At 44.9% G+C, this 26,856-nt stretch overlaps 1 protein-coding gene across 2 annotated transcripts in view; it reads right to left on the bottom strand.

The window, feature by feature from the left end:
- Positions 1–26,856, bottom strand: part of TBC1D31 (TBC1 domain family member 31) — an 834,080-nt gene that overhangs the window by 587,727 nt on the left and 219,497 nt on the right. For both annotated transcript variants that reach the window (XM_085605032.1, XM_085605033.1), the window contains one exon: positions 16,453–16,612. In XM_085605032.1, the coding sequence (XP_085461158.1) occupies positions 16,453–16,612 (160 nt within the window). The remainder of the gene's footprint in view (positions 1–16,452; positions 16,613–26,856) is intronic.

Raw genomic sequence — 26,856 nt, forward strand, 5'->3', positions numbered from 1 at the left:
GCTGAAGAACACCCCATAGGAAAGCCCAAGACACCCTGTCAAATGCCTTCTCGGCATCCAGAAGGATCAAAGCCAAACGCACCCCCCGTGACAGCCATGATGTCAAATAGGCTTATTACCCTACGGATATGATCCGTAGTATCCCGTCCTGGAATAAACCCATGCTGCCACGGGGAGACCAATGAAGCTATAACCCTCCTGAGCCTATTAGCTATAATTTTTGAATAGATCTTATTATCCGAATTTATTAATGATATAGGCCGATATGAGGACAGGGTATCCACAGGCTTCCCTTTCTTAGCAAAAACTATTATGTCAGTGTCCTGCCATGTGGCTGGAGGAATTCCACTATGCTCTATTCCACTGAACAGGTCAAGCATCAGTGGCGTAGTGACTTTATCCAATAGTTTATAGATCTCCATTGGCAACCTATCTGGCCCCGGGGCTTTCCCTACAGCAAGTTCTTTTAATGCTAGGTCGATCTCCTCCCGCGTAATTTCTGATTCTAACTCAGTTCTTGCATCTGCGCACAAAGGTTCCCCAAAGTGTTCTTTAGATATTTTAATCAGAAGGTACTCCAAATCAAGTGTATTATCCCCCACAACTGGACTCTTATAGAGTTTTTGATAATACTTCTGGAATTCCTCCGTAATACTAACCGGGTCCATGTATTGTTAATCGGCCTGTTTGATTACCCTAATTGTACTTTGGGTAGCCTTCTGCTGTGTACGCAGTGCAAGTATTCTGCCTACTGCCTCCCCATTCTCATATAATTTATCATTCCTGGTTTGAAATCTTTCTGCTGCCACCTTAGCTAACCAACTATTGGCTTCGGATTTAACTGCGATTATTTGTTGCAGTGTGCTGGAAACATCCCCTCCTTCTTTAATGAGCTCAACATGCTTCTCCTCGGCCTTAGCCAATCTCTCCATCAGTTCCTTCTTGCTAGTCTCTTGCATCTTCCGTTCCCTAGCCACAAAGCTCACTGTTTCCCCCCGTAAAGCCGCCTTAAATGAGTCCCAGACGGTATTTCTACCCGTGCTGTACCTATTGAAATCAAAAAATTCTTGAGCCCAAGATTTCATATGCTCAATATAGTTGCGATTAGCAAGGAGCCGCTTGTCGAATGACCACCTGTTATATCTCCTGCCGAACCCCTCAACTTCCAAGCTAATTACCAAGGGATTGTGATCCGATATTAACTTAGGATGTTTCATAATATTTAAATTGGTTATCAACCCCTTTGCCCCAAAGCAGTAGTCAATACGCACAAACTTCCTGTGGGGGCATAAGAAATAGGTATAGCCAGGATCCTGTAGGTATTTATGTCTCCAAACATCCACCAGCCCATGACTCTCTTGTAGTGATGATAATGCTCTGAAAACCCTATGCTTCCTGCCCTTATACCCAGTTCTCGATGTTCCATGTACCCCCCCCCCAATATTGGATCTATTGATATATTAAAATCTCCACATATAATTAAGGGAGTAGGCCATAGTGCCAACTCGATTTCCAGCTCCTCCAACATCTGAGGATCATCCTGGTTAGATTGTGCATAGGGTTGTTCCTAACATTAACTCCACTACTGCCCATCTTCCCTTTATGTCGGCTGCGCTTCTATTACTTTGCCCCACCGAGTTCCTTGCTAGTATAGCAACCCCCTGGTATTAGAGCTCTGGGATGAGCAGACCACCGTAGTATACCCTGTTATATCCAACAAACCACGCTTCCCCCAAGAAATATGCGTCTCTTGAAGACATATTATATCAAACCCGCTAGATCTTACATAATTCGCCAAGCGTCCTCTTTTAGCTCTGTCATTTAGCCCTGCCACATTAATAGAACAAATCTTTATCCTACCCATAAACCTTAATTTTTTTTTTCCGCCCTGCTTGATTCATCCTCTTCTTGTCCTCCTCTCTGCCCCATACTATAAGACTGAGAAAATTAAAGGTAGCAACAACAACATTTCTCTTCATTACTTTTCCCCAAACATTCAAAATTACATTCAGTTTAATATTTTTAGAACCCCATCTATCAAAACATGGATGCGCACTTTTCCCCTTCTTGCCCCCAACCCACCCCCCTTTTACCCTCCTACACCCCCTCCCCATCCCCTCCCTGAACATCCCCAAAAATAGGAGCACAGACTAAGTCTGTTGCTTGATGGTCGCAGAGTGCATGTGTGTGTGAGCCCCCTTTGATTCACCTAATGACTAATATATAGAAATACTCGTTACCCATTCTCCCCTTTTTCAAACCTCTGTGACACCTTGCCTCTTTACATTCCCCCTGGTTTTTGTTATTGAGTCCGCCCCCCTCCCCAACCCCCAGCAGCATACAAAAAAAATAAACTCGATAAACACCAGCCCGCCCTAAAAAATTCTACATTATTACATTACAATTGCTGGCATTTCCTACAGGCTGTCCAGATAATCCTTCGCTTTTATTTCCGAGGTAAAAAAATGGGCCTGTCCTCCAAAGACAACCTTAAGGCGCGCAGGGTTATTTAAGTATGCTTGTGCCTGTTTGTCTTGAAATGGCTTGAACAATTGGCGAAGGCGCCATCGCCTTTCAACAGTAGTGTGGCAATAATCGGGTCGGGAGAAATAGGAGACCTCCCCCCTCACTCTCTTAGTCTCTGGTCTTGCTTTCTCGTAAATAATCTGACAAAGTAGAAAATTCCCTATGAAAACTAATACCGCCCTGGGGAGTGCCCCCTCCCTAGCTGGCTGTTTTAGAGTAAATGGGACCCTGTGCGCACGCTGCACCTCCAAGGGCGAGTTCCAGTTGTTTAGTTCCGGAAAAGTGTCTTGAAATAAAGTCATGATATACCCCCGGATGTTAGACCCCCTCGGCTCCCTCTGGGATACCCAGCAGCCGCAGATTGTTCCGCCTCCGATAGTTCTCTTGCTCTTCCAGCTTCCACTGAATGTCAACCAGGCGAGATTCATGAGATTGTGCAAGGGCCTTAGTAGCAGTACCTTCTGACTCAACCAGATCAATTCTAGCTTCAGCCTTAGCGATACGAACCCCAAAGGAGCTACACGTTTTCATCAGTTTCCTTACCACTCCTTGTACCTTCCTCAGGCCAGTCTGAGCCCGTCGAGCATCTTGCCGTGTTTCATCCCTATGAGTATTAATGGCCTGTAATAGTCTCCAGAGATAGTGATACATCAGGCGTATTTGATCTAGAATTTGCTGATTCTTGCATATAGGGGCCAGCGAGATGTATAGGAGGGCTATGATCCCAAGCAAGTTCCTTTTCACCCGGTCTCCCCTTTTTCTTCCTTATAGTTTTAAAAGGATTTTCACCACCCTCTTCTTCCTCACTGTAGCTACGGCTGCCACTCTTGTTGCTACTCGAGGAGATGCCTGAGCGATCAGACCACTAGCCCTCATCTGACAGTGAAAAAAAAATCTCACTAGTGACTTTCTCCTGCTCCTGATCCGGCCTAATGGCCTCGCTCATCGTGGGACCACTACTACTCTGCTCTGGGTGCTCCCTCATGACTCGACACTCCGTATATACTTGAGCCCCTTTAAGTGCCAATGATGATTTGGGCCCCATACAGTCAGTTGCCTTAGCAGAAATAGTGATAGAGGAATCCACTATACCCACCTCGGTCTCCATATTCTCCACCCGGCCATCAACAGTTCCGAGTTCAATCCCTTTTGCCACACTGCCCTCCAGATCAGTGTTTGCTTCTGGCCCAGGCGGGCCCTGTTTATCCCCTACCTGCGTCATGGGGGGACCGCTCCGGATATCACTGTTCACCTCCTCATCGTGAATCCCTATTGAGCCAGCCTTAAGTCCGGATTTCATCTTCGGTTTGTTGTTTTTACCCCCCCCCCCTCCATTGCCTAGATCCAAAATACTCTGCTTCTGTGCTTGCACCTCACCACGATCCTGCTGCTGTAACGGGGGGCCCTCTGCTCTGCCCCCCCGCCCACCGACCCCCTGCAGCAGCTCCACCACTGTCGGTCGCGTCTTGCTCAGGGCCCCTCCTACTGCTGCTGCTGCTCCTTTCTCCGCGGGATCACACAGCTGCAGCTGCGCTTGGCGTCCTTGTCTCAGTGTTCCCGCTGAATGGGGATTTTCTGAGGTCTCCACAGTCTGTGGCCCCCGAGCTGCTCTCTCTCTCGTCTTTGCTGTTGCTGCCGCTGCGCTCAGTTTAGGCGCCATAGCTGTGGGAGCTCCCGGGCGGCTGATATCCCTGGTGTCGATAAGATCCCTCCTTTGACCCCGGGGAATCCCACACACCACCAGCAGCAGGAAGCGACCGCGAACGGCCAGGTAAACGGATGCAGTAACCAGCTGCCAATAGAGCCGGGTTAGATCCGCTGGGTTTGGGCGCGGATTAACAAGGTTTTCTGCCACTGTCGTTCCTGTAGTCATATCGATCACCAACCGTCGCTCAGTGCAATTCTTAAAATAGATCTCAAAAACTCTCCAAAAAAACTGCTTATGTTGCACTGAACCATGAAAAGACCACTGGGCTCACATCAGCACAGCTCTTCGCAACGGTCTACTCGACCACCATCTTGCTCCCCCAAGAGAAGCCGGAGTATTTTTTTCCAAAGTTGCTCCAAACCTCTGGAACGTCTTCCTGAAGTTCCTCTCGTGGGATCAAAGGGTCCAAAACACAATCCAAGGTTCTGGAAGCTCCAAGATGGTCCTGGAAAGTTTGGGACCACAATTCCCACAATGCACCTGCCCAAACCCCTTAAAAGTCCACTGGATGCACTCCATGCAGGGGACTCTTGTTGGAGTTGATGCAGGTGAGCTCTGTTACCTGTAGCTTGCAGGGAGTCCCCTCTATATTCCTCTTGAAGCGAGGTGCATCCAAAGGGCTGTAGTTCCAGATAATGCAGCAGGCACAGTCAATCAGAATGCAGGGTCTGATGGTGCAAATCACGTTTTCCTCTCAGCGTCCCCTCTTTATTCCTCTTGAAGCAAGGTACACCCAAAGGGCTGTATTTTCAGATCATGCAGCAGCCGCGGTCAGTCAGAATACAGGGACTGATGGTGCATATCAAGTTTCCAGCATGGCAATCCTTCTCCTCCTCTTTGTTTCAAGCAGTAGAGCTGAGAGGCTCTGCGCTACTCACATATTTATGGAGTGTTCTCTGGGGTCAAGCAGGAGAGCACTCCTGTCCAATGAGGTGCAGGTCAACACCCTAGAGCATCACCACTTCCTCCAAAGTGTGCCATAATCTTCTCCCAGAAAGCACTATTTCTCCAAAATTCAATATGGCTGAATTCTCAGCAGTGGAGCAAGAAAGAGTTACACCAACCTCCAGTAAGGCTCGTTTCCATAGCTCTCCTCTGCCTATTAGCTGCTAATTCCTGCCTTAAGCCTGCCATCTGGCTGGGTCAGAGGGCTGAGTGGTAGGTGGGCCTGGCATTCCCTGCCTGTCCCATTTACCCTTTGAAGCTCCATGCTTTACAAACACTCTTGCCTGCTCTGGCATTCCTGTGTAGCAGAGCTCTCCCTACCAGATAGCCTGGCTAATCCTCTTAACTCTGACCAATCAGGGGAGACCACAGGAAGGCTACATTTTGGCTTACAGACAAGAAGGTTTTTCTGTATACTTTAGGATAAATTCAACAATAGCATGTTGTTGGATTTATCTATACCATTCTCCTAAGCCCTTGAATGACAGTTTTCTTTAATTCATAGAGATAGTTATGCATTCATAAACTATTGCCATTTTATCCTATGGGACTAGGCATCTACAATGGGGAAACGGCAATGTGCAATTTCTCCATCCTCAGGGCATATAAAAAAAATGTATAAGGCCCCTGCTTATAGTTACATGACCACCACCCCTGGGACACCTTGGGGAGACTTTAGGGTCCTAAATATACATAAATAGTGTAGAACCTCACTCCACAGTGCTCCTAGCACCAAAGTCGATTTAGGGAGGCACGTTACTACAAGGAGGAAAGTGAAAGGTGCAATTTCTCTATCCCCCGGGCATATAAAACCTCTTTTATAAGCGTCCTCCTTATAATTGCATGGCCCAGTGGATACCTAATATGCCAGAACATATTGGAGTGTCTCACTTTTTAAGTGTCCCTACCACCAAAGTCGGGTTTGAGCACACTTTACATTTTTAAAAGCAGTGCTGCAACACAGGGCTGCTTTTAAAATGGCATAAGGCTCTTAGAAGTGCACACATGCAAGTGGCGCCTCTAAACTGCCATGCCTTATTATGCACTAGGGTCTTAAAGGTGGTTTTAATCCCCATGCCCTATTATAGGTAAGGTAAGGTAAGGTTTATTGTACAATTAATAAAAATTCACAATATAAAAACTTCAAAAGAGTACATATTAAGACTTATATACGTTTGTAATACAATTATAAAAGAAAAATAGTTATTTTCAATAAAATCATGAGTTTCATTACTTTTTAGTATTGTCCATTTGTAAGTTTATAGAGTCAAGGTGACTTGGTTTGCCAGTCGAAGCTTTAACGTGGCAGGTGAGTAACCCGCTGTCCTTTATTTGGTTGAGGTGCCGTTGCTTGCTGTTCATTAAGCGAGCCGTGTGGCTAGTTCGGAAGTCTTCTAGCCACTATGTCAAAGAACTTTGTCAGTCGGCAGTTTAGCTGAGTTTCAACTGGATTGAAGCACAGCATCACAGCCTGCCTGCAGCTTCTTATGCCCTTTTGATTCCATGAAGTTCGAAGTAAAGAGCGCCTTATGTCCATCAAGATTGGACAGATGCAGATTATATGTATAAGGTCCTCTTTCCCTGCTCTACAAAGTCGGCAGAGATGGACTTCTGTTCCCCTTTTCCAAGGTGGCAAGTGGGGTAGTATTGGTAGGATGCCGAGACGCAAGTTTAAAAATTTGTTTTTTGTCACCTGCGTAAGGCCCGTTTTCAGGTAAGCCTGCGATTTCAGAGCATTATAGTCTTTCAACACTGCCCATCCATGAGCCCTCTTGGCCAGAATTTCTTTATCGTCAATTGATGATATCATTTTGGTTACTTTTGTAACCACGTTTTTAAAGCTTTTGATGTCTGTTGATGACTCCCAGAGGTTTATTAATCCCAGGGACTCCAGGGATTCGTTTAAATACTTCCTAGCGGGAGAGTTCTCTCGGGTGGAGAGTTCGGTCCAAAGATGAGCGTTTAAGGATCCTTGCTCGGCGCCTCTGATTTTTCGCCAGCTTTTTATGTAGGCTCCTCTTCTCTCCACCGTTTGTCTCTGGAGTCCAAATTCGAGTCGAATCTGGGCAGGGGAGACGTAGTTAGGCAGATGGAAGATTGCCCTGTAGGCTTGACTGATGGTTTTGTCTAAGACCGTGGCGTCTTTCCCTTGCATTGATTCGCTGCCGTATGTCAGCATAGGCTGTAAACGTGCTCTAATCACCTGTAAAAGGGGATCCAATGACCGATCAGGGAGGACTTTCTTCAAGGGCCTCATTGAAAGGTGGAATATTGTACCCTTCCGTCGAATGGCCTCTAGTTGGTTTTTGAATGAGCCTCTGCTGTCTAGAAGTACGCCTAGGTATTTATAAGTGGCTACACGGTCTAACCTCTGTCCGTCGAGAAACCATTCGTGTTTCTTTGTTTTGTTATAATTTACTGACATGACTTTTGTTTTTTTCAAGTTAATCTTTAATGCGTTATGTATTGAAAATGTGTTGGTGGTGTCCAGAAGATGCTGAAGTCCAACGGGGGACCGACTAATAAGGACCAGGTCGTCTGCATATAAGAGATTTGAAAGCGTGATGCCTCCCAGCCGCGGGGCGTGTGAGTTTATTTTCTCCAATTCTCCTGGGAGGTCTGCAAGAAAAAGATTAAACAACATAGGGGCTAGGACGCATCCTTGTTTTAAGCCTTTGGTGGTATTGATTTGCCTTGAGAGGTGCGTACCGGAGCCCAGCTTGATTTTGACCCAAGTATTGGTGTGTAGTAATATCAGCTGTTGTAAGAGTGGCCCGGGAATCCCCCATTTTTCCAGCTTCTGCCAGAGTTTGCTGCGGTCAACGTGGTCAAATGCAGCGCTGTAGTCTATAAAACATAGAAATAGCGAGCTCTTGGCTGTTTTTGCCGCGTCTGTCAGAAGGGTTAGCGCCATGATGTTGGTTATTGTACCCTGGCCTCTACAGAATCCGGTTTGGTTAATTGGAATGATGAGCTTGTGGGTGGCCCAAGATGTTAATTCCTCCAAGATAAGTCCCGCATAGTACTTTGCTTCTGTGTCGATTAAAGCAATAAGTCGGTAGTTGCTTGGGTTGCTCCTGTCGCCCTGTTTGTAAATTGGGCTTATAGTTGATCCTCTCCAGGATGATGGACTTATTGCTGTTTCCCTGATTTCCTGGAAAACTGGCGCCAGGGTGGCACTCCAAAAATCGGCGTCTTGTTTGTACATAATTGGGGGTATTCCGTTGGGGCCGGGAGCACCCTCTAATCTCCCTTTTGAAATTTGTGATTTGATCCTGGCCGCCGTTGCGGCAAGAGTTTTTTCCTTTCGGTTTAAATTTGTTTTGAAGATTGTTGTTACTGCCTCGTCCGGATTAGCAGTTATACGTAGGGGCTCTGTCATGGTAAAGTCTTCATGTTCTTCGTCAGTGTGGTATCCAATTTTATAGGCGCTTGAGTTCATTTCGATTTTCCAGGTTTCACCACTGAGTGGATCCCCCTCTGGGTTATTATCGTTGAAGTGGTTCAGTAAATGATGCGCCCATTCGGGTTCTGATATATATGAGTTAATACCTGTATAGCCTACGCTTTGGAGGCTATGGATTGTTTTCCAAAATCTAGCACTGTTCTTCTGTTTTGAATCGTATATGATTTTTACCCAGAGTGCCTCATTCAATTGCCTTTTCCTTTCCCATTTCTTCTTCTTTAACTGTGTCTTTAGGGTTCGCAGCTCTTTTTGCAGGGTTTCATTGTTTGATTGTTTGCGAAGCTGTCTAAGGATCTGGGTTATTTGCCGTTTTAGATTTTTTGTCTCTGGTGTGGTTACCTTACCGAATATATTGCACGGGATATTCTCTTTTCGGGTTTTTTGCTCTGTGGCGTATGTGGTACCGAGTGTTGTTACGAATTCTTCCCATACCTCTGTTGTTTTCTTTGTCTGGCTTGCTATTTGGTGGAGGATTATTTTTGCATTAGTTGATAATTCTTCTGCTTTGTCAGTCTTGCACCTTATGCGTCTATAGTTGGTGGTGTATTCTGTGCCAATGCTTCTCCTTGCTTCAGTTTCGTTCCCACTGGCGACGCTCAATGTCACTTCTAATGGCAGGTGGTCGCTTTGGCCGTTCACTCCAACCTTAAATGAATGTATTATTTCAAACAGTGGCAGTGTTGCGAGGGTGAAGTCGAGATGAGAATAGGTGGTTGGGGAGAAATATGTTGATGCTGGCGGTGTATCCTCTTTAAATCTTCCATTGAGTACTCTCAGGTTTAACTGCTCGAGGTCTTTCAGTAATTGATTTGAGCAACTTGTTTGCTTATGTAGATGAACTGTAGATTGGTTTGGTATTCCCCACGCAATATCCATGTCCAGAGATATTTCTTCAGCTGTTTTCTCTCCGAAGAGGTGAAGGTTGAAATCGCCTGCTAGAAGTACGTTCTCCATTTCTCTCTCCTCCATGAGTCTTGCTATTTCCCTAACTAATTCACTTGCCCCTGTTTGTCTGTGTTTGGGGTGTATATATATGTTTATAATGTAGAGTAATTGTGCCTCCTGATTTTTTTCAATTGATATTGCTAGTGCCTGTATCGCACTAGGAGGGGTGATTTTTACATTGATTTCTTCCATTGTACCAATTGTTGGTATTGAGGCGAGTGACGCCAGGCCTCCTGAGCTTTGACCGTAGGAAGAACCTCTGGTGGCTGGGTGGATTTGAGTTGTATATCCTTGGAAGGGTATCTCTTTCTCTTCCCAGGTTTCTTGGAGTAGGATTAAATCAAATGATTTTAAGTAATTAGATGTTTCTGGGTCTTCTAGTTTTTCAGAAAGACCATTAATGTTCCAGCTGCAAATTTTAATGATGGGGATTTTCTTTTCCGTAGAGGTCTGGCCTGTTGCCCTTTGTCAGTTTGTGTCTTCTTTAATTATTGTCCGTCGTATGGTTACCTTATTTAAGTCTGATTGCTGGGTTACTAAGTGTTCTATATATGAGGGGTTACTGTTTAGACCTGGGGAATGGCTACGTGCTCCTTTTAAAATTGATTTAGCTATTTGTGGGCGCTCTTTTTTACTTTCCTCTAGGAGCGGGGTGGGGTATGCTGGTCTTTTTCCTGCTACTAGCTTTATTCCCCATTGAGAAAATCTAAACGTTTGCCCCAGGATTTGGTCTGCTGCATCATTAGTATTCCATGTTGTCTTTGTAGTGTCTTGACCTTGTGAGACTGGGGAAGGGAGAAATTCAACTGCAAGCAAGTCTGTTGTGTTAATATGTTTTATTTGTTCGATTGAGTGGATTAGCCTTAGTATGTTGCCCCTATTTAGGGTGTCCACTCTTCCTCTGGATTTGAATTCTGGAATGAATAAAATAGTGTCTGTCTCTATTTTTCCGGGGGACAATATTCGAGGGAGTGTTAATACCTCTTTTTGTTTGACCTCGTGTTGAGACTGGGTTTTGTATGTTGTGTCATTGCTTTCTGTACTGATCCCGTGAGGGTCCTCTATGGCCTGTTCGATGGCGGACTTATTCGTACAGTGTGTGCTTGCCTTCGTCTTTAGTCCCTGCTCGATGGCAGGCTTATTTGTGCTGTGAGTACTTGCCTTTGTCATTTGACCCTGTTCAATGGCAGGCTTATTCGTGCTGTGTATGCTTGCCTTCGTCTTTTGTCCCTGGATGGTTGTTTCCTTGAGATATTTAGTACGGTTTATAGGTGAGTCGGTGTTTGTGTTTTCCTTATTGATTAGTGAGGGCTCAACAAAGGCTTGCTCTGTGACCGCCTTGTTAGAATGTGTTTTTGCTGCTGGCGGGTTTTCTACGATGGGCCCTCTTTTGTTTTGCGTGCCGTTCGCCTGTTCAGATAGATTACTAGATTGACTATTTTTGGCGTGACCGAAAAGCTTCTGGTCTGTCTGTGTGCTTATTTTCTCTTTAAAGGGTGTCGATAAGACGATCTCTGCTGCGTTTTTGGATTTTATGTCTAGTGGATTTTTATCTAACGGTGATGTAATTCTACAGTCCATAAGCTCCGTGGTATGGTTTGTGGCGTATCCTATTTGCTCCTTTCCCCAAGGTGTAATCATTGGCTGATTCTCGTTTATGCTGTCTGCTCCTATAGACTTTTTATTCCTGCCCTTTCTCTTTTGTTTGCGGCGGGCTCGTGCGTTCGTAGATGACTTTAGATCGGCTCTTTCTTTGATCGGGGTATTCGGAGGGGACGCTTCTGATGTGCTAGTAGATTTTAATGATGAGTCCCTTTGCTTGGAGGCTATGTGGTTGTCATAGATGGTTCCTAATGGTTTATCACAGAAGGTTGTATTGCCGAGCTTGTTCTCCTTTATGGGGTGCGTTTGTATGTTTTGTTTTAGGTCCCCTAGGAGGTTCCCCAGCATCATGGGTAATGTAGATAGTTTGTCTACTAATGGGGAGCAGGCGCAGTTTGTTCTTTCTATTTGGAAAGATTTTGCTGCTTCTTGTCCTCTTTTTATGAGGCCGTTAAGGTCGGCGAGTTTCCTATCTATCCCAGAGGTAGCTTCTGCTAGCGTTTGGAGGACTATCAGCTGTAAGTCTAATTTGTCAGATTGATACTGTAGAGCTGTTGATGACAGCTGAATTGAGTTAAGTAAGGTTGCCCAAAAGGTTTCAGTGGGGCCTCTGCTCCCTTCAGTGTGGTGAAAGGAGCATTCCTCAGTGATGCTGTTAAGAGGTGATTTAACGTTGTAGGATGCCACTAGGTCTTCCCACTCTTGTGAGGCCAAGAAGGTCATTTCACTATCTGTTATGCACGAATCCACGCATGGCGAGTGTGGAGGAAGGTTTACAGGGTCCATTTCCATTTGATGTTTTTCAACTGTTAAAGTGTCGTCTTGTGTTGTCTGGTGCGCTTGTGGAGGGCTGTTTGTTAAGTGTGGTATTTCAATCTTGTCATCATTTTTGAGCTTTATGAGCTGATAAGGTGGTGGGGTGAGAGATGGTTGGTCACTTGAAGCATTACAGTTTTGATGTCCCGGGGAGCCTTCTAATGTTACGGCCAGCTTGCTGACGTTCTCCTTCTCGGGCACTAGCCCCCTGAGTTTTATTTCTTGGCCGCATAGGCGATTCTGTGGGTGGTTTTGGCTAGTGTTTTCCTCAGTTATTCCTGTTGTGACGTCTGCCTGCGCCCGTTGGACTTCGGCCCCCGTTGTGCTTCTTGAGGAGACCATGGACTCCTCTGCGAACTCGTGTACTTCTGCAGTTGTTGTGAGTGGTTTTTGGGGCAAGGAACTGACTGCGATAACGGGTCGTAGTGGGGATTGAAGACCAGTTATAGTGTCGTTATTTGAGTAGATTGCTTTGCCGGGGTCTTATAGAAATGTGAATTTCGTGTAGATTTTTGGCTGAAAATAATTTGTAATCTTCCTTGGAGGATGCCCTTCTATGTTTATAAGTTCTTGCGAGTTTTTTCTTGTGTCAGTATTGCACGTGTCTTTTATCTGAGTTACGTTGTATTGCTCAGATGTCGAGGCTGGACCGGTCCCTCTGTTAGTTGTCGGGAGTTCTATTGAGCTCGTTTTTGTGTCGTTGAGCTCTCCTTCACATGTGTTGGTTCTTTTAATGTCCTTAGTGCTGTTTTCTATCAGGTTGTCGTTTTCTAGGGCCTCTTTACGTCCACCAACATTCGTTCTTTTCCGTTTAGGTGATGGTCTTGTTGTAGGTTTTCTTACTCTTCCGGACCTCATGATAATCCCACTTACCCCTTTATCCCCTTGCTATGTTGCTCCGGGGCAATGGGGGCCTCTGAAGTGAGGAGGGGAAGGGTTTCCTCGTATGCTCCTAGTGCGCTGTGTGATCCAAGAGTACTTCTTGACCTTGCCCCTGGGGAAACTTCTGTTTGGACCTTACAGTTTCTCTTTAGATTCTGAATGCTTAGTAAAGGCTTTTTTTTTTTTTTTTTTTAGATCAGGGCTCGCAGAGTTGCCCACAGGCTGGGCCCGACCTAGTCAGGTTGCTTCCGTGGGCCCCCCTCCGGGCACACACTCACACTGTGTCTCCTCCTAGTTGACGTGCTTGCTATTCTCCTCTTTTTCCCACTTTGGATTTGTTAGTTTTATGGCTTTGTTGTTGCCACGGCTGCTTGCTGCCGCACTATTAGCTTTAGCTTCCGCAGTGGCTGTTTCACAAAAGTTGACTCGAAAGTATTGTCAGTTTCTAGTAGAACAGATGGTACTGCGCCTAACAGAAGGCGTTGCTTGAGGGGGGGGGGGGGGGGGAGGAGTGGGAACCTGTCAGTGAGATGTAAGGATACTGGGATGGAGCTTGAAGGGAAAGGAAGCAGTAGCGCAGAGACTCGGCTTAGCTCACCTCAGTTTATGCAGATTTGTCCGGCACGTAGGGAGCTGGTACTCGCCCAAGTAACTGGGTTCAAGCCCCTGGCTTCGGGCAGGGTTGAGAGATGACTAACAATGACCAGAAAAGGTGTCAGCACAGCACAGCACGGCTCTGATTTCGACGTTCCGCTCCCCCTGTACAGCTCTAGGCTCTAGGCAATACCGCTCCACTGCCCTCCACTCTACAGAGCCGCCTGACTTCCGATTCTGGATGCAGTCTAGGTTACTGGGACGCCGAGCGGGTATGAGCGGAGTTGAGGGTGGAGGCGCAGTCTTGGGAGGGAGCCTCTTCAAACTTGGGCAAAACAGGGGCCCGTCGGGAGCACCCACGGTGATGGTCCGCTAGGTACAGCGGCCTCCGCAGTTCTCAGCGGCCCTCCGCGGCTCTGCTGCCGCGGCCCCTGCAGGCTCTCTCGTCCTCTGCTCTGGCTCCGGCTCCGGCTACCACGCCGCCACCACTACCGCCACCACTACCCGCACTCCTGTCCGCTCGGCCCCCCGTGGTCACTCGCGGGATGAGGCCAGTGCAGTATGGGGGCTGTGGAGAAGAAGCACCGGGCGGCGGAGCGGGCAAGCTGCGGACAGCAACAACGACAGCAAGCGGCAAGCAACAGCGGCGTCGAGTAGCTCCTCCCGTACGGCAGGGAGAACACGTGAATGAATCCCTATTATGTACTAGGGACTTTCAGGGTAGGGCATGCCAATCTTAGGTGTGCCTTAACACGTAGTGTATCCTAATGCATATGTGTGTGTTTGCACTGTGTGTTCAACATAGCACAGGGCCTGCCCAGCAGAGCCATGGGCACTCTCAGAGTCAGAAAACCAGCATCAAGGAGTAACAAATTGGGGGGGGGGGGGGGGGGGTTAACACTGCAACCTGGCCCTAATTTCTAACACGCTCTTTTTCAGAAAAGAGGTGTAGATAATCCTATCTGATAGTTGCAGTGGCCCCAAGCTGATGCCCGATGAAGAATGCCTGAAATGTGCTGAGAATTTTTTATATAAACAAGAAAAACAGGAGCAAGCCCGTTAGCCCAGTTGAGACCGGGTATATGTAATAGCAAAAACAATATCTCAACAGGGAAATTATGTACAGGGACCAATAAGCACAAGATTTAATCAAACAGCCAAGGAGGGACAAGGGAGACCAAAGGGAATGAAAAAGTAATGATTTATAATTAAATACACAATTGGTATATACAGTTTGAAGTAACCATAACAATCATATGTGCACTGATAGTGAAGTGAACAAGTGAACGGCGCAGTGACATAAGTGTTAAAAGGACAACATAGTGCGGCAAAGAACTATTCAAAAATAAATTCAGGGTCAAGACAAAGTTATATACAGTAGACAATTTACAAAACGATATTTTTTAAATCACAGATGGCCCTTTAAAAAGCCGCGATTAATGCTGTCAAGTCGACGACGTTTCAACCTCCTTACGTTGAGGTCATCATCAGGACTATGGTTACCAGAGTATTAAAAATACCTGTGTATGAAGTTGTTTAATTCACAGCGTCATGGCTGAGTACAAGGGAATATAAATCCAATTAAGGGGTTGAAGGAAAAGTGTATTAAACCATCAATGGAGGTCCGCCAATGAAGGGAGGCACGTATCTGATAATATCAGTAATATAAATGGGGTCTGGGAATCGAGGGCGGTTGGAGCAATCGGCAGTGAGAGTTTAAGGCACTGTATCAATCAGCAATTCGAGGTGTCAGCCTGATTTTCAAAAACGGGATCAGTCCGGGGGGAATCACTTCGTCGTGACGACCAAAGCGTCTGACCCTGAATTTATTTTGGTCTCCCTTGTCTCCCTTGTCCCTCCTTGGCTGTTTGATTAAATCTTGTGCTTATTGGTCCCTGTACATAATTTCCCTGTTGAGATATTGTTTTTGCTATTATATGAGACTTTTTAAGGGGCACATGTAGGGGGTGGTGATCATGTAACAAACAGGCTGTAGATGGGAAACCAGCATTGAAGCTTGGTTGAAAGGTGTGATGAGAAATGTTCAACCCAGGTTCAGGAGAGCGCCTGCCAGACTTGATGACTATGTTTGCCTGATAGTTGTTCAGTTCATATAGTTCAATGCTTGTTCTGAGAACCTTTGTAAGCTTGTTTTAAATTTTCAGTTATCCGCGATTGTATCTTGTCTTATGCATTTCTATTCTTTGCCAGAGTTTTTATTCTCTCTCCCATTTAATATCTCCCTATGTTACCTTATCGACTTATTATTCACATTAGTTATGCGTTTTATTCTGTTTCTTTCATGGGAAAATGGGGAATGTGTTGTGATGTGGCACTTTAAATAGAATAGGGTGACATCTGCTGGAATGTGATTGCATCAGACGCTGCCTGTGTCAGAGTAGCCCATAACACATGAACGGTCAATATTCTGCTGTCTGTCCAGGACGGCCTCTTTCATCTGTGGTGTACCCTAATAAATTACAGCAAGAAACTGATGTTCCCCTAGTGATCTATGCACAACAATAACCTATAATACAAGCTAGCTACCTTTTCTTAGAACTAAGATAGTGAAATGACTAATTGAATCTCTGTTTTAGATATTAAATATACGCGGTTTGTTTTTCAGAATCTTTATCTTGTATTCAATGTACGGCCCTAAAAAAGATATCCATGAATCGCAAGACGCGTGTTCGTCATGTGTGGATTGCATACTTTTTGGGACTAAATAAACAGGGATTTTGGATGCTCTGTTCAAAGTTGCCCTCATTTCTGAATAAGACTGCTGAGATGTGAACCTGTCACTGTAGGTTGGAAACGCATGTCGGCAACTGGTCAGCAACCCTCTATCTCAGTGAGTAATGTCTGGATGGTACTTAATCATCAAAAGCAAGGACTAAAACAGTCTTGATTCTGGTACTGATTTTTGTTTATTTCTATAGTAAATTTCTTCAGTTAAGACAAAACTCACCTGACTTGACCCACCATCAAAACTATCAGGAAGAAATTCCAGCTGGCGCACAGCGCGCACTTTTGTAGGCATTTGAATTACCCTTAAAAGCTGCTTTGTGTTCAAACACCATAAATGAAGAAGGTTGGACTTTCCTCCAGCTACAAGGACTCTGCCATCCCTGCAAAAAGGAAAGATAGATTGAATGCACTAATTTCCACATAATGAAAATGCCTTTTCACTCATACATACAATACAGTCCAATATTCTTAAGGTAAGTTTGTAAATGTACAATAATTTCCTTGGCGTTAGAAGACTCAAGATTCACAACAACAGGAAGTAACTGATGAACTACAGATCCATAATGCTTTGAACACATATGTTGTACAAGAGGGGCACAGTTCTTTTCAAGTTGTTTCATCCCCATTTACAAACTGAACATTAGGCAGAGGTTCCTAAAGCTAACATAGACATCTAGTGTTGTCCTAATCCCCCTGCTAATGTTGTGGGCTGAGTGTGAACAGGTTGTTTAAGCATGGACCACCCTTGCTTCTCAGGGCCGACTTTAGCGCTGGTGGCGCCCGGTGCGAGAATCATTTCCGGTGCCCCCATACCCCAGGACCGCCTCCTCTGATTCTCTCACTACCACCAGGCATAAGTTCCCCTCATCCCTCCAAACATAAGTTATTGCTAAACACAGTGCCCCCCCACTGAGTTTGGCGCCCCCTCCACAGGTCAGCGCCCAGTGCGGCCGCACCAGTCGCACTGCCCTAAAGCCGGCCCTGTTGCTTCTGTATGTCCAATACTCGTAAATGGGCCAGTTTCTTAGAGACCAGATATTCCTAACATGCCCACTGTCTATGGAGGGGCTGGTGCTGTCAATGCAGCTATTTGGGATCTGGGTGCTGCAGGACTCTGTTCGGTGAACCCCTAATCCCAGGTGAACATCAAAATGTCACAGGTCGCACATGGCACAGTTGAGACACACTTGGAATGCCTGACCCTCACTGATTGGCCATTGACTGCCTGGACTAGCAGTACAACTTAAGGGCCATCTCACGTTCTTTTATATCAATGTAAAAGCAGCTCTGATATGACCCCATGGCCCATACGAATGTTTGGTTCTGGAGACTATGTGGCACCAGAAGCCTGCTCCATATCGGTCAGTCACTTGGCATATATGGCTCTCTGTTACTAAGAATCGGTGTCCCAGCTGGGCACAATGTTTAGATAAATGGGGCTGGATCCATTGGACTGCACGAGCCTGCCTTCGACCCCGTTGGTGTGAGAGATGGAGTGTTTTACGTGACGGACATCAAAACATGTCTTCGAGGGTCTTAAACCCATGTTTCCACAAACAACTTTGACACATGAATTGTTTTTTAGTTTCCAATATTTTAACAGTTTCCTTACTCAAGGTTCGGAGGGCAATATTTGTATATCTAGTTATGCATTTTCATTGGCTAGATCTTTTCTTTCTTACACATGAAATAAAAAGCCAATTTAAACAAGCAGAGCATGTTCATTAAAAGTCTAATAAAATGTTACATATCCAACATCCTAGCGATTCCTTTTTTTCAGCTCCGAATGACTATGAAAGGAACGGCCAAGAGCAGTTGTCATGATGGACAAGTTGGTGAGGAGTTCTGAGGGTTGAGCTGTTGACACACGCACACATTCCAGAAGCAGCTTCTACCAATGGAGGTAAGCAACACGCACTGCTAAGGTGACAGCCCAAGAGGCACTGATACCTTCTGAAGCCAGATATGCTCTTTCGGCAGATAAGTAACTGATGGTTTACAAAGCATGTGAATGGGCTTTGGTCATGCTTGTTGGAATCAGGAGAGGAGGGGAAATGCTTGGATTTAGGTCCAGCCTTGAGACATTTTTAGTTATCTGCCAGACCTCGTAATATAAAAGAAAAATTAAATAAGAGTATAACAAAAGGGGCTTTGGGTCAGCCCCTTTAGCAATTGCTTTATTGAAGCGTCAGTCACATTCTTTATCCTCCCAAAGTTAGCATGCACAGCATGTAACGAGTCAGCTCTCTTCAGCCATTAGCTTTGTCACAACAGCCATTTCACATTTGGAAATGCTACCTGAGGAGGTTTGAAGTGTCAGGCACTATGTGTGACAGCATGCTGCCACTTTACCCCAAGTGTCGGACTCAGAAAGGAACAACCTTAAGCAAAAGGAGTCCCTCAAAGCAACACTGCTGCCCACTGGAACCCCCTACTGCAAGAAGCTATTAAGTCTACAAAGTTTAATTGTGGTGTGTCTTAATGGTATTTAGGAAACAATTACTTTCATCCAACAAACTCGATATTGTCAAAGCACCATATAAATGAAGGTCGTACATCAAGATAGAACAATTGAGAAGGAATTACAATATTAAATTTTCTTGCTTTCACAGGGAAAGAAAAAAAAAAAAAAAAGAGGTCAATGATCAAATGATCACACGTGTTGGAGAGTTCAAAGTGTGTGTGTGTGTGTGTGTGTGTGTGTGTGTATACAAGAGAAGGCAATGGACCATGCAGCCGTAAGAAACTTTTACAAAGAAAATCAATTGCAGTACAGTATAATTTAACTTAATCAGATCAATTTTAGATCCATTTGCAAATTATGCTGACCGTGTTTTGACGCACAATGATTTACAAAGTCATCTTCAAAACAAAACAAACAAATTGAGTAAAGAAGGAGATCTTCAAATAAAAAAAAATAAAAAAAAGCATTTGGAAACAAAAACAATTAGGCATCTTGAGAGTATGGCCACAGAAATTAAACAGAAGTATTACTTAAAAAGTGGCTACACGGTACCCGTGATCTGAACATAAAAAAACTGAAAATAAGACTAAACTAAAAGAAAATAGGATGTGACTAAAAATTGAAGATACCCGACAAGGAGAGAAAGTAGAACAAATTGCACTGCGAATATTGTGAGATCGTTGCTAACAGGCACTTGCTCACTTCTGGTACCCTGCAGGGATCCGCCTCAGCCCTTTGCTTTTCAATATGTATGTCTGCCGTGGGCGGGCCAAGTGGAAAGCTGTGGCCTTACTCTATTCCACCCCGGAAGTTAACTCCTGCCTTGGCTTGGTCTCCACTTGGATTAATTCCAGCTCTCTCAAATTGAAAGGTGACAAGATTGGGGTCATGGTTCTGGGTAAAGACCTCAGCTCTAGGGGTCCCAACACTGGCCCGCCTTGCTGGGTACCCTTCTTGTCCCTGCGGACAAGGTGAAGAACCTCGGTTTTTGGCTAGAATCCACTCTGTCCATGAAGCCTCAGGTTGCCATTGTGGCCGCCTCGTGTGTTGCTGCTATGAAGTGGCTTAGAAAGATCTTGTGGCTACTTCCCTAAGCTGCTCAAAGAGGCGTCATCCAGGCTTTGATTCTGTCAAGGTCAGTCTATGGTAACATCTTATAACTAGGAGCCGACAAGTCTGTTATCAGGTGCCTCCAAGTGATTCAGAACTCTGCTGCCAGGCTCCTATTCCAGCTTCCTAAACACTCCTCTGCGTCTGGCCTTCTTCATGACCTCCACTGGTATCACTTTCAAGGCACTCTGTTATATGCACAAATTATATTCCCACTTCAGACTTCAGTACTTGCAAAACCTAGACTCTCCCTTCCACCCCCATTCCCTGTACTCTACGTTCCAGCAATCAATCTCCGAGTATCCGTTCCTAGAGTCAGGCGCACCCGGGTGGGCAATCACCCCTTTGCTCTTTTGGGACCAAAGCTATGGAACACATTCCGGAATCTCTGCTTGCTGCACCTCTCTGCCCACCTTTCGGAGGGAGCACTGGGAAACCCTCTGGGTAGCCATGCGCTCTACAAAAACTAAATAATAATAATAATGCACAAACTGTACATGCAAAAAACAAATCTGAAGAAGAGTTTAATTAAATCATTTTACAAAGCTCATGGTACTAAATTGCTTAAAATTAACTAAACTAAGGATTACATGTCAGCTACATGATCACAGAAAATGTGAAGCAGGGAAGATGAACATTCCAGTACAAGACAACTTAATCAGGTGGACGATGCTCAAGAAGGAGCAGAAGGCGTCCAGAATTGAATCCGTGGAAAGCAGGAATGGTTGGAAGGCAATAGAGTACATCGTAAGTTGGATCTTCTTTTCTCGTGCCCATAAGAAGATTCCATCTGCCCCTATGAACTGGGAGCGCACGAGCCTGTTCTGAATTGTTATCTTGCTAAATTCATATACTGCTGATGTTATTTTTAAAGTTTATTGGAAATTAATGTGTATAACTTTTGTAAATTTGTTTGTCCCGTCCTATACATGAATATGATGTCTGAATGAGTGTGTGTATGTTTGTTCTATGTGTGGCACTTCCGTTTATATGTAAAATGGATTGTATGTTATATTGCTTATCCTTTATGCAAAGATTATCATCTTGATTATTGTCATTGACATAAACTGTGTTTTGTTATATCCCTTTTGTCCTTTTTATCTTCCCGAGTCTGTCTTGGCCCCTGGCTCTTTTTTATAAATCTGACCCATGATTGGGCATAGTGAAATCAGTTTAGTGTAGACAGTGGGTTCAGTTCCTCTCTTTTGATACATCGTAAGCCTAGTCAGAATAGCTATACAGAGGAGTCAGACAATAACTACCTCAACCGGCTGTGCATTCAAAGCTAATCTCAATCTTGAGGCACTGCCCCCGTCAGCATCTGCGTCCAATTGGGGTTTGGTAGCACCACATACAAAAACATTGGCCTTTAAAACCGAGCGCTGTGTGATGTCGAATATTGCCAAAAGAGGCTGTCTGACATCAAAAAAAGGCTCAAACTTATTAATAATGCAGGCACATCTTATTACATGATATAATAGTAAATTGTAAAGGAGAAACTGAAAAAAAATTAGAAAAGCAGTTAAAAAGTTAAAAGGTGCAAAAGGAACACTTCAATAAACAATTATGCCTATTTACAATTAAAAGACAAATGCAGTGTAAAGAACAAATAAATATATATGTACAAAAGCATCACATTCAGGTACAGATTGAAAAACTAAAACCATCCATTCTCTAGTTGCATCCAAAGATAAAAAATGAAGTAATTACAGAAAGGGTGAATACATTATTCAGATTAATTAAAAGAACATTATGTACAAAATCCTCAAAGATCAACGGTGCCTAATTCCAGCTTAAAAGCCAATAACAGATTATTCAAAATGTGTCGTAAATTCAAATATAACATAAAAAAGGCAGTTAAAAGCCACTGTGTGCATAGGAGAATCTATCCTATTGAATTAAATTACTTCACCGCAGAATAAATATTTCCAACCTATATTTACAGCTTTGTAAACTTGATACAATAACATATAAACATGAGGAGGAAATAATTATGCTGTTTCATTCTTGGATGAAGTTCTCAACAGTGTTACATTTGATAATCCATTTACTTTCAGCTCGGTTAGCAAGGGTAGCAGGTCGTCACCACTCGCAGGCTTTTCCACCACTGTAAACCACAGATGGCTTAGACAATATTATAAGGAGGCTAACCTTTTTGCATCCTTCGGGAAGAAAAGGGGGCCATACTATTGGAATGGTGATCTATCTGCATCTAGCGGAGTGCGCACTACACCCAGATGCTGGGCTTAGATTGGAAATGGTCTGGATGTCCTTTGAAGCATGGCACCATTGCAAAGGTATGGTGATTTCATCATTGAAATTCGTAGGTACTTGGTGTTGATACCCACCAGAACCATCAATGACTTCTGGCTTAACACCAACCTTGGGTTGGAAAGAAAATCGGTCCTTCCCTGTGGAAGAGAGGATCATAGTCTGGTTCGGACAGTTATCAATATTATTGCACCCAGGGCTTTAAGTGGGCCGGGTTTCACCGGGTCTTAGCACCGGCAGTTTTTTAAAGGGGGCCTCCAAATGGGTCTCTATCCGGCTCTGTTTTGTGCCCTGGCACAGGAGGTCCGTGTTTTTTACCGGACTACTGTGTGAGCACCACACTGCTCACTTCTCACTAGTGGAGAAGTTACGGCATGACGTCATGCCAGGGGAGCGTTATAGGGGAAGGGAAATCTCTCTGGATTTCCCTTCTCTTTTTGAAAACTCAGGAGCAGCCACATCGTTGTGGTGTCACCAGGGCTTTAAGTGGAAGCGTTTTCAATATTATATACAACAAGCCATAGTGATGTCATTTGAGATGTCATCAGTGACGTCACTGACCATGTCATGAATGATGCAATATGTGACGTCATCAGCAGTGCATTGCGGGGGCGCGAGTTACAGTTAGCTCAACTAACTATAACAGGGGAATTTCTATGGTTTTCTATGAGTGAAATGTCCAACTAACTATAACATCCCTGAAACCTATGGTTTTTTCAGTGAATTTCAAAGGTTTTTTAAATGCTAATTTCTAAATATAACGTGCCTGAAACCTATGGTTTTTTTCAGTGAATTTCTAAGGTTTTTTAAATGCTAATTTCTAACTATAACGTGCCTGAAACCTATGTTTTTTTCAGTGAATTTCTAAGGTTTTTTAAATGCTAATTTCTAACTATAACGTGCCTGAAACCTATTGTTTTTTCTGTGAATTTCTAAGGTTTTTTTAAATGCTAATTTCCAACTATAACCTGCCTGAATCCTATGGTTTTTCAGTGAATTTCAAAGGTTTTTTAAATGCTAATTTCTAATTATAATGTTCATTAAACCTATCAACCCATTCTCAACTTGGTGAAAACTGCAAATCTCACCACTCTTCCATCGATACCTTACGCCAACAAAATCGCCACAAACGAGAGCCACAACTAACGCTAATGAAATGCAAAGTAGGCGTTCCCGTGCAAAAAAAACACGAAAACACCACTTCCCCATATTTTCAACGACCAGCCGAATCTGCAATGCGATCCACAAAGCAGGCGATAAGCGGAGTTAGCAGTAACAAATTAACATCAACCTTTTACTGGTGTAAGGAGGTCGACTAGCTACTCCGTGAATTGGACCCAACTCATAGCCACATCTAAAGACCAACACGTGATAGAGCTACTGATCATGCAGGTCCGACACGCAGCAAGACCACAACACCCAGCGCCACCACCACCAGAACCTCTCCCCCGCACCACCCCCCCTACTACCACCAAGGCAGCGCAAAACAGTACAACGGACCTTCCCAAAACACCATGCCCCTCAGCCACCCAATAGCTGAATGTTGGGAGATGTGGCAACCAACTATATATGAAGGAGGCAAGTCACCCTTCAACAATAAAGCACACAATGCCAAGTGTAACGCTGATGTGCTGCACAGACCTCACTATGCAAAGCAAAAACCTCCATGTGGAGATCTACTGTTGATACTTGCAGTGTAGTGCACAGTGGATGCAACCATGTTACCTCAGGCAGTGGGGAAGATCTCGGTCATGTAGATGTGTTGTCCCCCCCTGGAAGCGGAAGCGGAGTGGGCTGCTCCAACTTACAACACTTCAGTGTAGCAGTATGAATAAATAGGCCAGGCCCTAGGCGTGGTTCACTTGAGGGAAGACCAACGAGTGTCACAGCGGCAGCCCTCACCCTGGCACATGGCTGTCGCCATAACCACGGGCCTCCCCGACACAGGCCCCCTGTAAACCCAGCGGTACAGCACCGCAGACTTATGTCTGTACCGACTACTGCCTTCGATCTACACTGCGGACAGCAGCGCTCACAATTCAGATGCAGTGGCGATTGCAGATGTCGCAGTCCAGTTCGCAAGACACTTTGCTTCCAGTGCGGCCCGCCCAGACCATGCATCACTGCACGGTGCGCACACGCTGTGTGCTTCAGGTGCTACTAACTCACTGCACCATAAATCATCGCCACGTAGCTGTGCGCCCATCCTGACCGCTGCCTCCGCCCTACACTTGGGTTACACGGTTCACAATTCAAGATTAGTAGCGACGCAAATTGTGTAAGACACTATAATGGGTTAAGAAGACCACATGCTCCCAATCTGTGCAGCTCAAGTCATTATCACCTGCCTGTGGGCCTTTGCTGACTGCTGCCTCCAGCCTACACTGTGGAAGACCGACGACACGTGGTGCCAACTAACCCTGTTCAACACCAGCCGTTCCCACATGAGTAAGTGTGTCCTGAGTTCTGAATTGCAGCGACCACAGCACCAGACTCCCTTCGGTCAGTGAGGAGTATTTCCATATGGAAGGCCGGCGACACGTGGTGCCACTGAACCTGCACTACGCAGGCCGGTGGGGCCACCAACGTATGCACGTGGCTGTGGGCCCTTGCTCACCGCTACCTCTGGCCTACACTGTGAAATAACGGCGACAAATGGTGCCACTAACCGTCTTAAACATAACCCGATCCCACATGTGGAATTGTGACCCAAGTCCTGAATGGTAGTGACCCTAACTCCGTGAGACAACCACAGCACCAGACTCCCTTCGATCAGTGAGGCATATTTCCATGTGCAACGGCGGCGACACGTGGTGCCAATAACTCTGTTCAACACAAGCCGAACTATCCCACATGTGGAACTGTGTCCGGAGTCCTGAATGGCAGTGACCCCAAGTCCATGGCAGCGACCACAGAAGAATACTCCCTCTGCTTAGTTAGGCATATTTCCATATGCATCAGCGGCGACACGTGGTGCCAATAACTCTGTTCAACACAAGCAGATCCCACATGTGTAACTGTGTCCTGAGTCCTAAATGGCAGTCACCCCAAGTCCGTAGCAGCGACCACAGTACCACACTTCCTTCGATCAGTGAGGCATATTTCGATATGCAAGGTCGGCAACACGTAGTCCCACTAACCCTCTTTAACACAAGCCGATTCCACATGTGTAACTGTGTCCCGAGTCCTGAATAGCAGTCACCCCAAGTCTGTGGTAGCGACCACAGCACCACACTCCCTTTGATCAGTGAGGGGTAAAAAGATCTGCCATCCATACTGAAGGATATTTTGCGGGAATGCAAGCTCGCCAATCAAAGTACCACCAGTACACTAAATGGAAGTGACCTAATTTCCTTTGTGCAATGTATAAACCCTTTAACCAAGGATACAGTCACACTCAAAAAGAGCAATAAAAACAAAACAGAAGTGTTAGTACAACAAATATTGGACCAAAGTATTAAGAATGATGAATTAATAAAGCTAAATGACGTTACATCAGAGAGAATAAAAACATCACGAACCGAATCCCCTATCGGACTTTCCAACTGTCATAAACCAACTGAGAAAGATCAACCAGAGCTGGACGGGATGGAAAATCAGATAAATCAAAAAGGTCTAACGAAGCGGCAAAAGAAACGAGCAAGAAAAAACAGAAATCAACTTGCAAAGTGTCTACCTGCCGAGAAGCAGGTGTTGATCAGCTACCCCATTTTTCATTGTGTAAAAACACAAAAAAAAACTGAAATTGATCCAAACCTGAGGGCACAGATATCACCCAAAAGGGCAAAGAACGATTGTAAAGACCTGAAGCATACACCCCAAAAAGAGAGATCCAAATCCATGCCCAAAAGACCAACTGACCAGATGCATAGGGTGTCATCCAAAATACCTATGAATCGTGAGGGGATTGCACAACCACAAACTCTAGGTACTAAAATCGACCTAACGACCTCACCTTCTGTCTCAAGTAGTGCAGATTGGAGCATGGAACAAGTAGACAGCGACGTATCAGAACAAAATCAATCTGCATCGAGTCCACAAAGTGATTCGCATCATAAGGTGATTACCCCTAACAAAAAAGCGTACACATTGCAACAGAGCAAAAAACTCAACATTAATGAGCCTGATCAAAATAAGCGTGAGGCCACCAATCAGGGATGCCAAAGGATGGACATTAAAGGCACGGAAAATAACAAGAAGGCATTGCCCATCCAGATCACTATTCCAAATGCCAATTGCAGATCAGGCAAAAGTGATAACAAAAACGTCAGGACCATCACAGCCAAGGTTGATAAGGGCTGTTACGATCAATTACAAGTAATATTAACTTCAGGGAATAAAGAATTACAACAAAACATTAAATTAACAAATGTAGTAAAACTTGGACCCAGTTCCACGTCTGTTGCCAGGGAAAAAGGGCACTATACACAAAATGGCGGCCTAACACGAGATTGCAAGGATGGAATTCCCAAGGGCAGTACACCAATCGAACAGCCTCAGAAGGATGCTAATAAGCAAATTACAAAACACCCGTGTGTTGACACAAAGGGCCACGGAAGCCATAAAATAAGAAGGACTTGGCCAATCGATAAAACACGCCTCACCTGTGAACTAACATCAGACTCAAAAACTGCAACAGTAGGAAGGCTACTCTTCATTCCAAATTACAAAGTACATGGTACACAAGACTATCTAAACCGAGGAAACATTCTTCATTTGACATCCACAATCACAAGTCTCAGCCAAATAACAACAGCCGATCTACTCTCAATAGAATTT

This window comes from Triturus cristatus, chromosome 5_1, assembly GCF_964204655.1.
Source record: "Triturus cristatus chromosome 5_1, aTriCri1.1, whole genome shotgun sequence".
NCBI classification, from domain to species: Eukaryota; Metazoa; Chordata; class Amphibia; order Caudata; family Salamandridae; genus Triturus; species Triturus cristatus.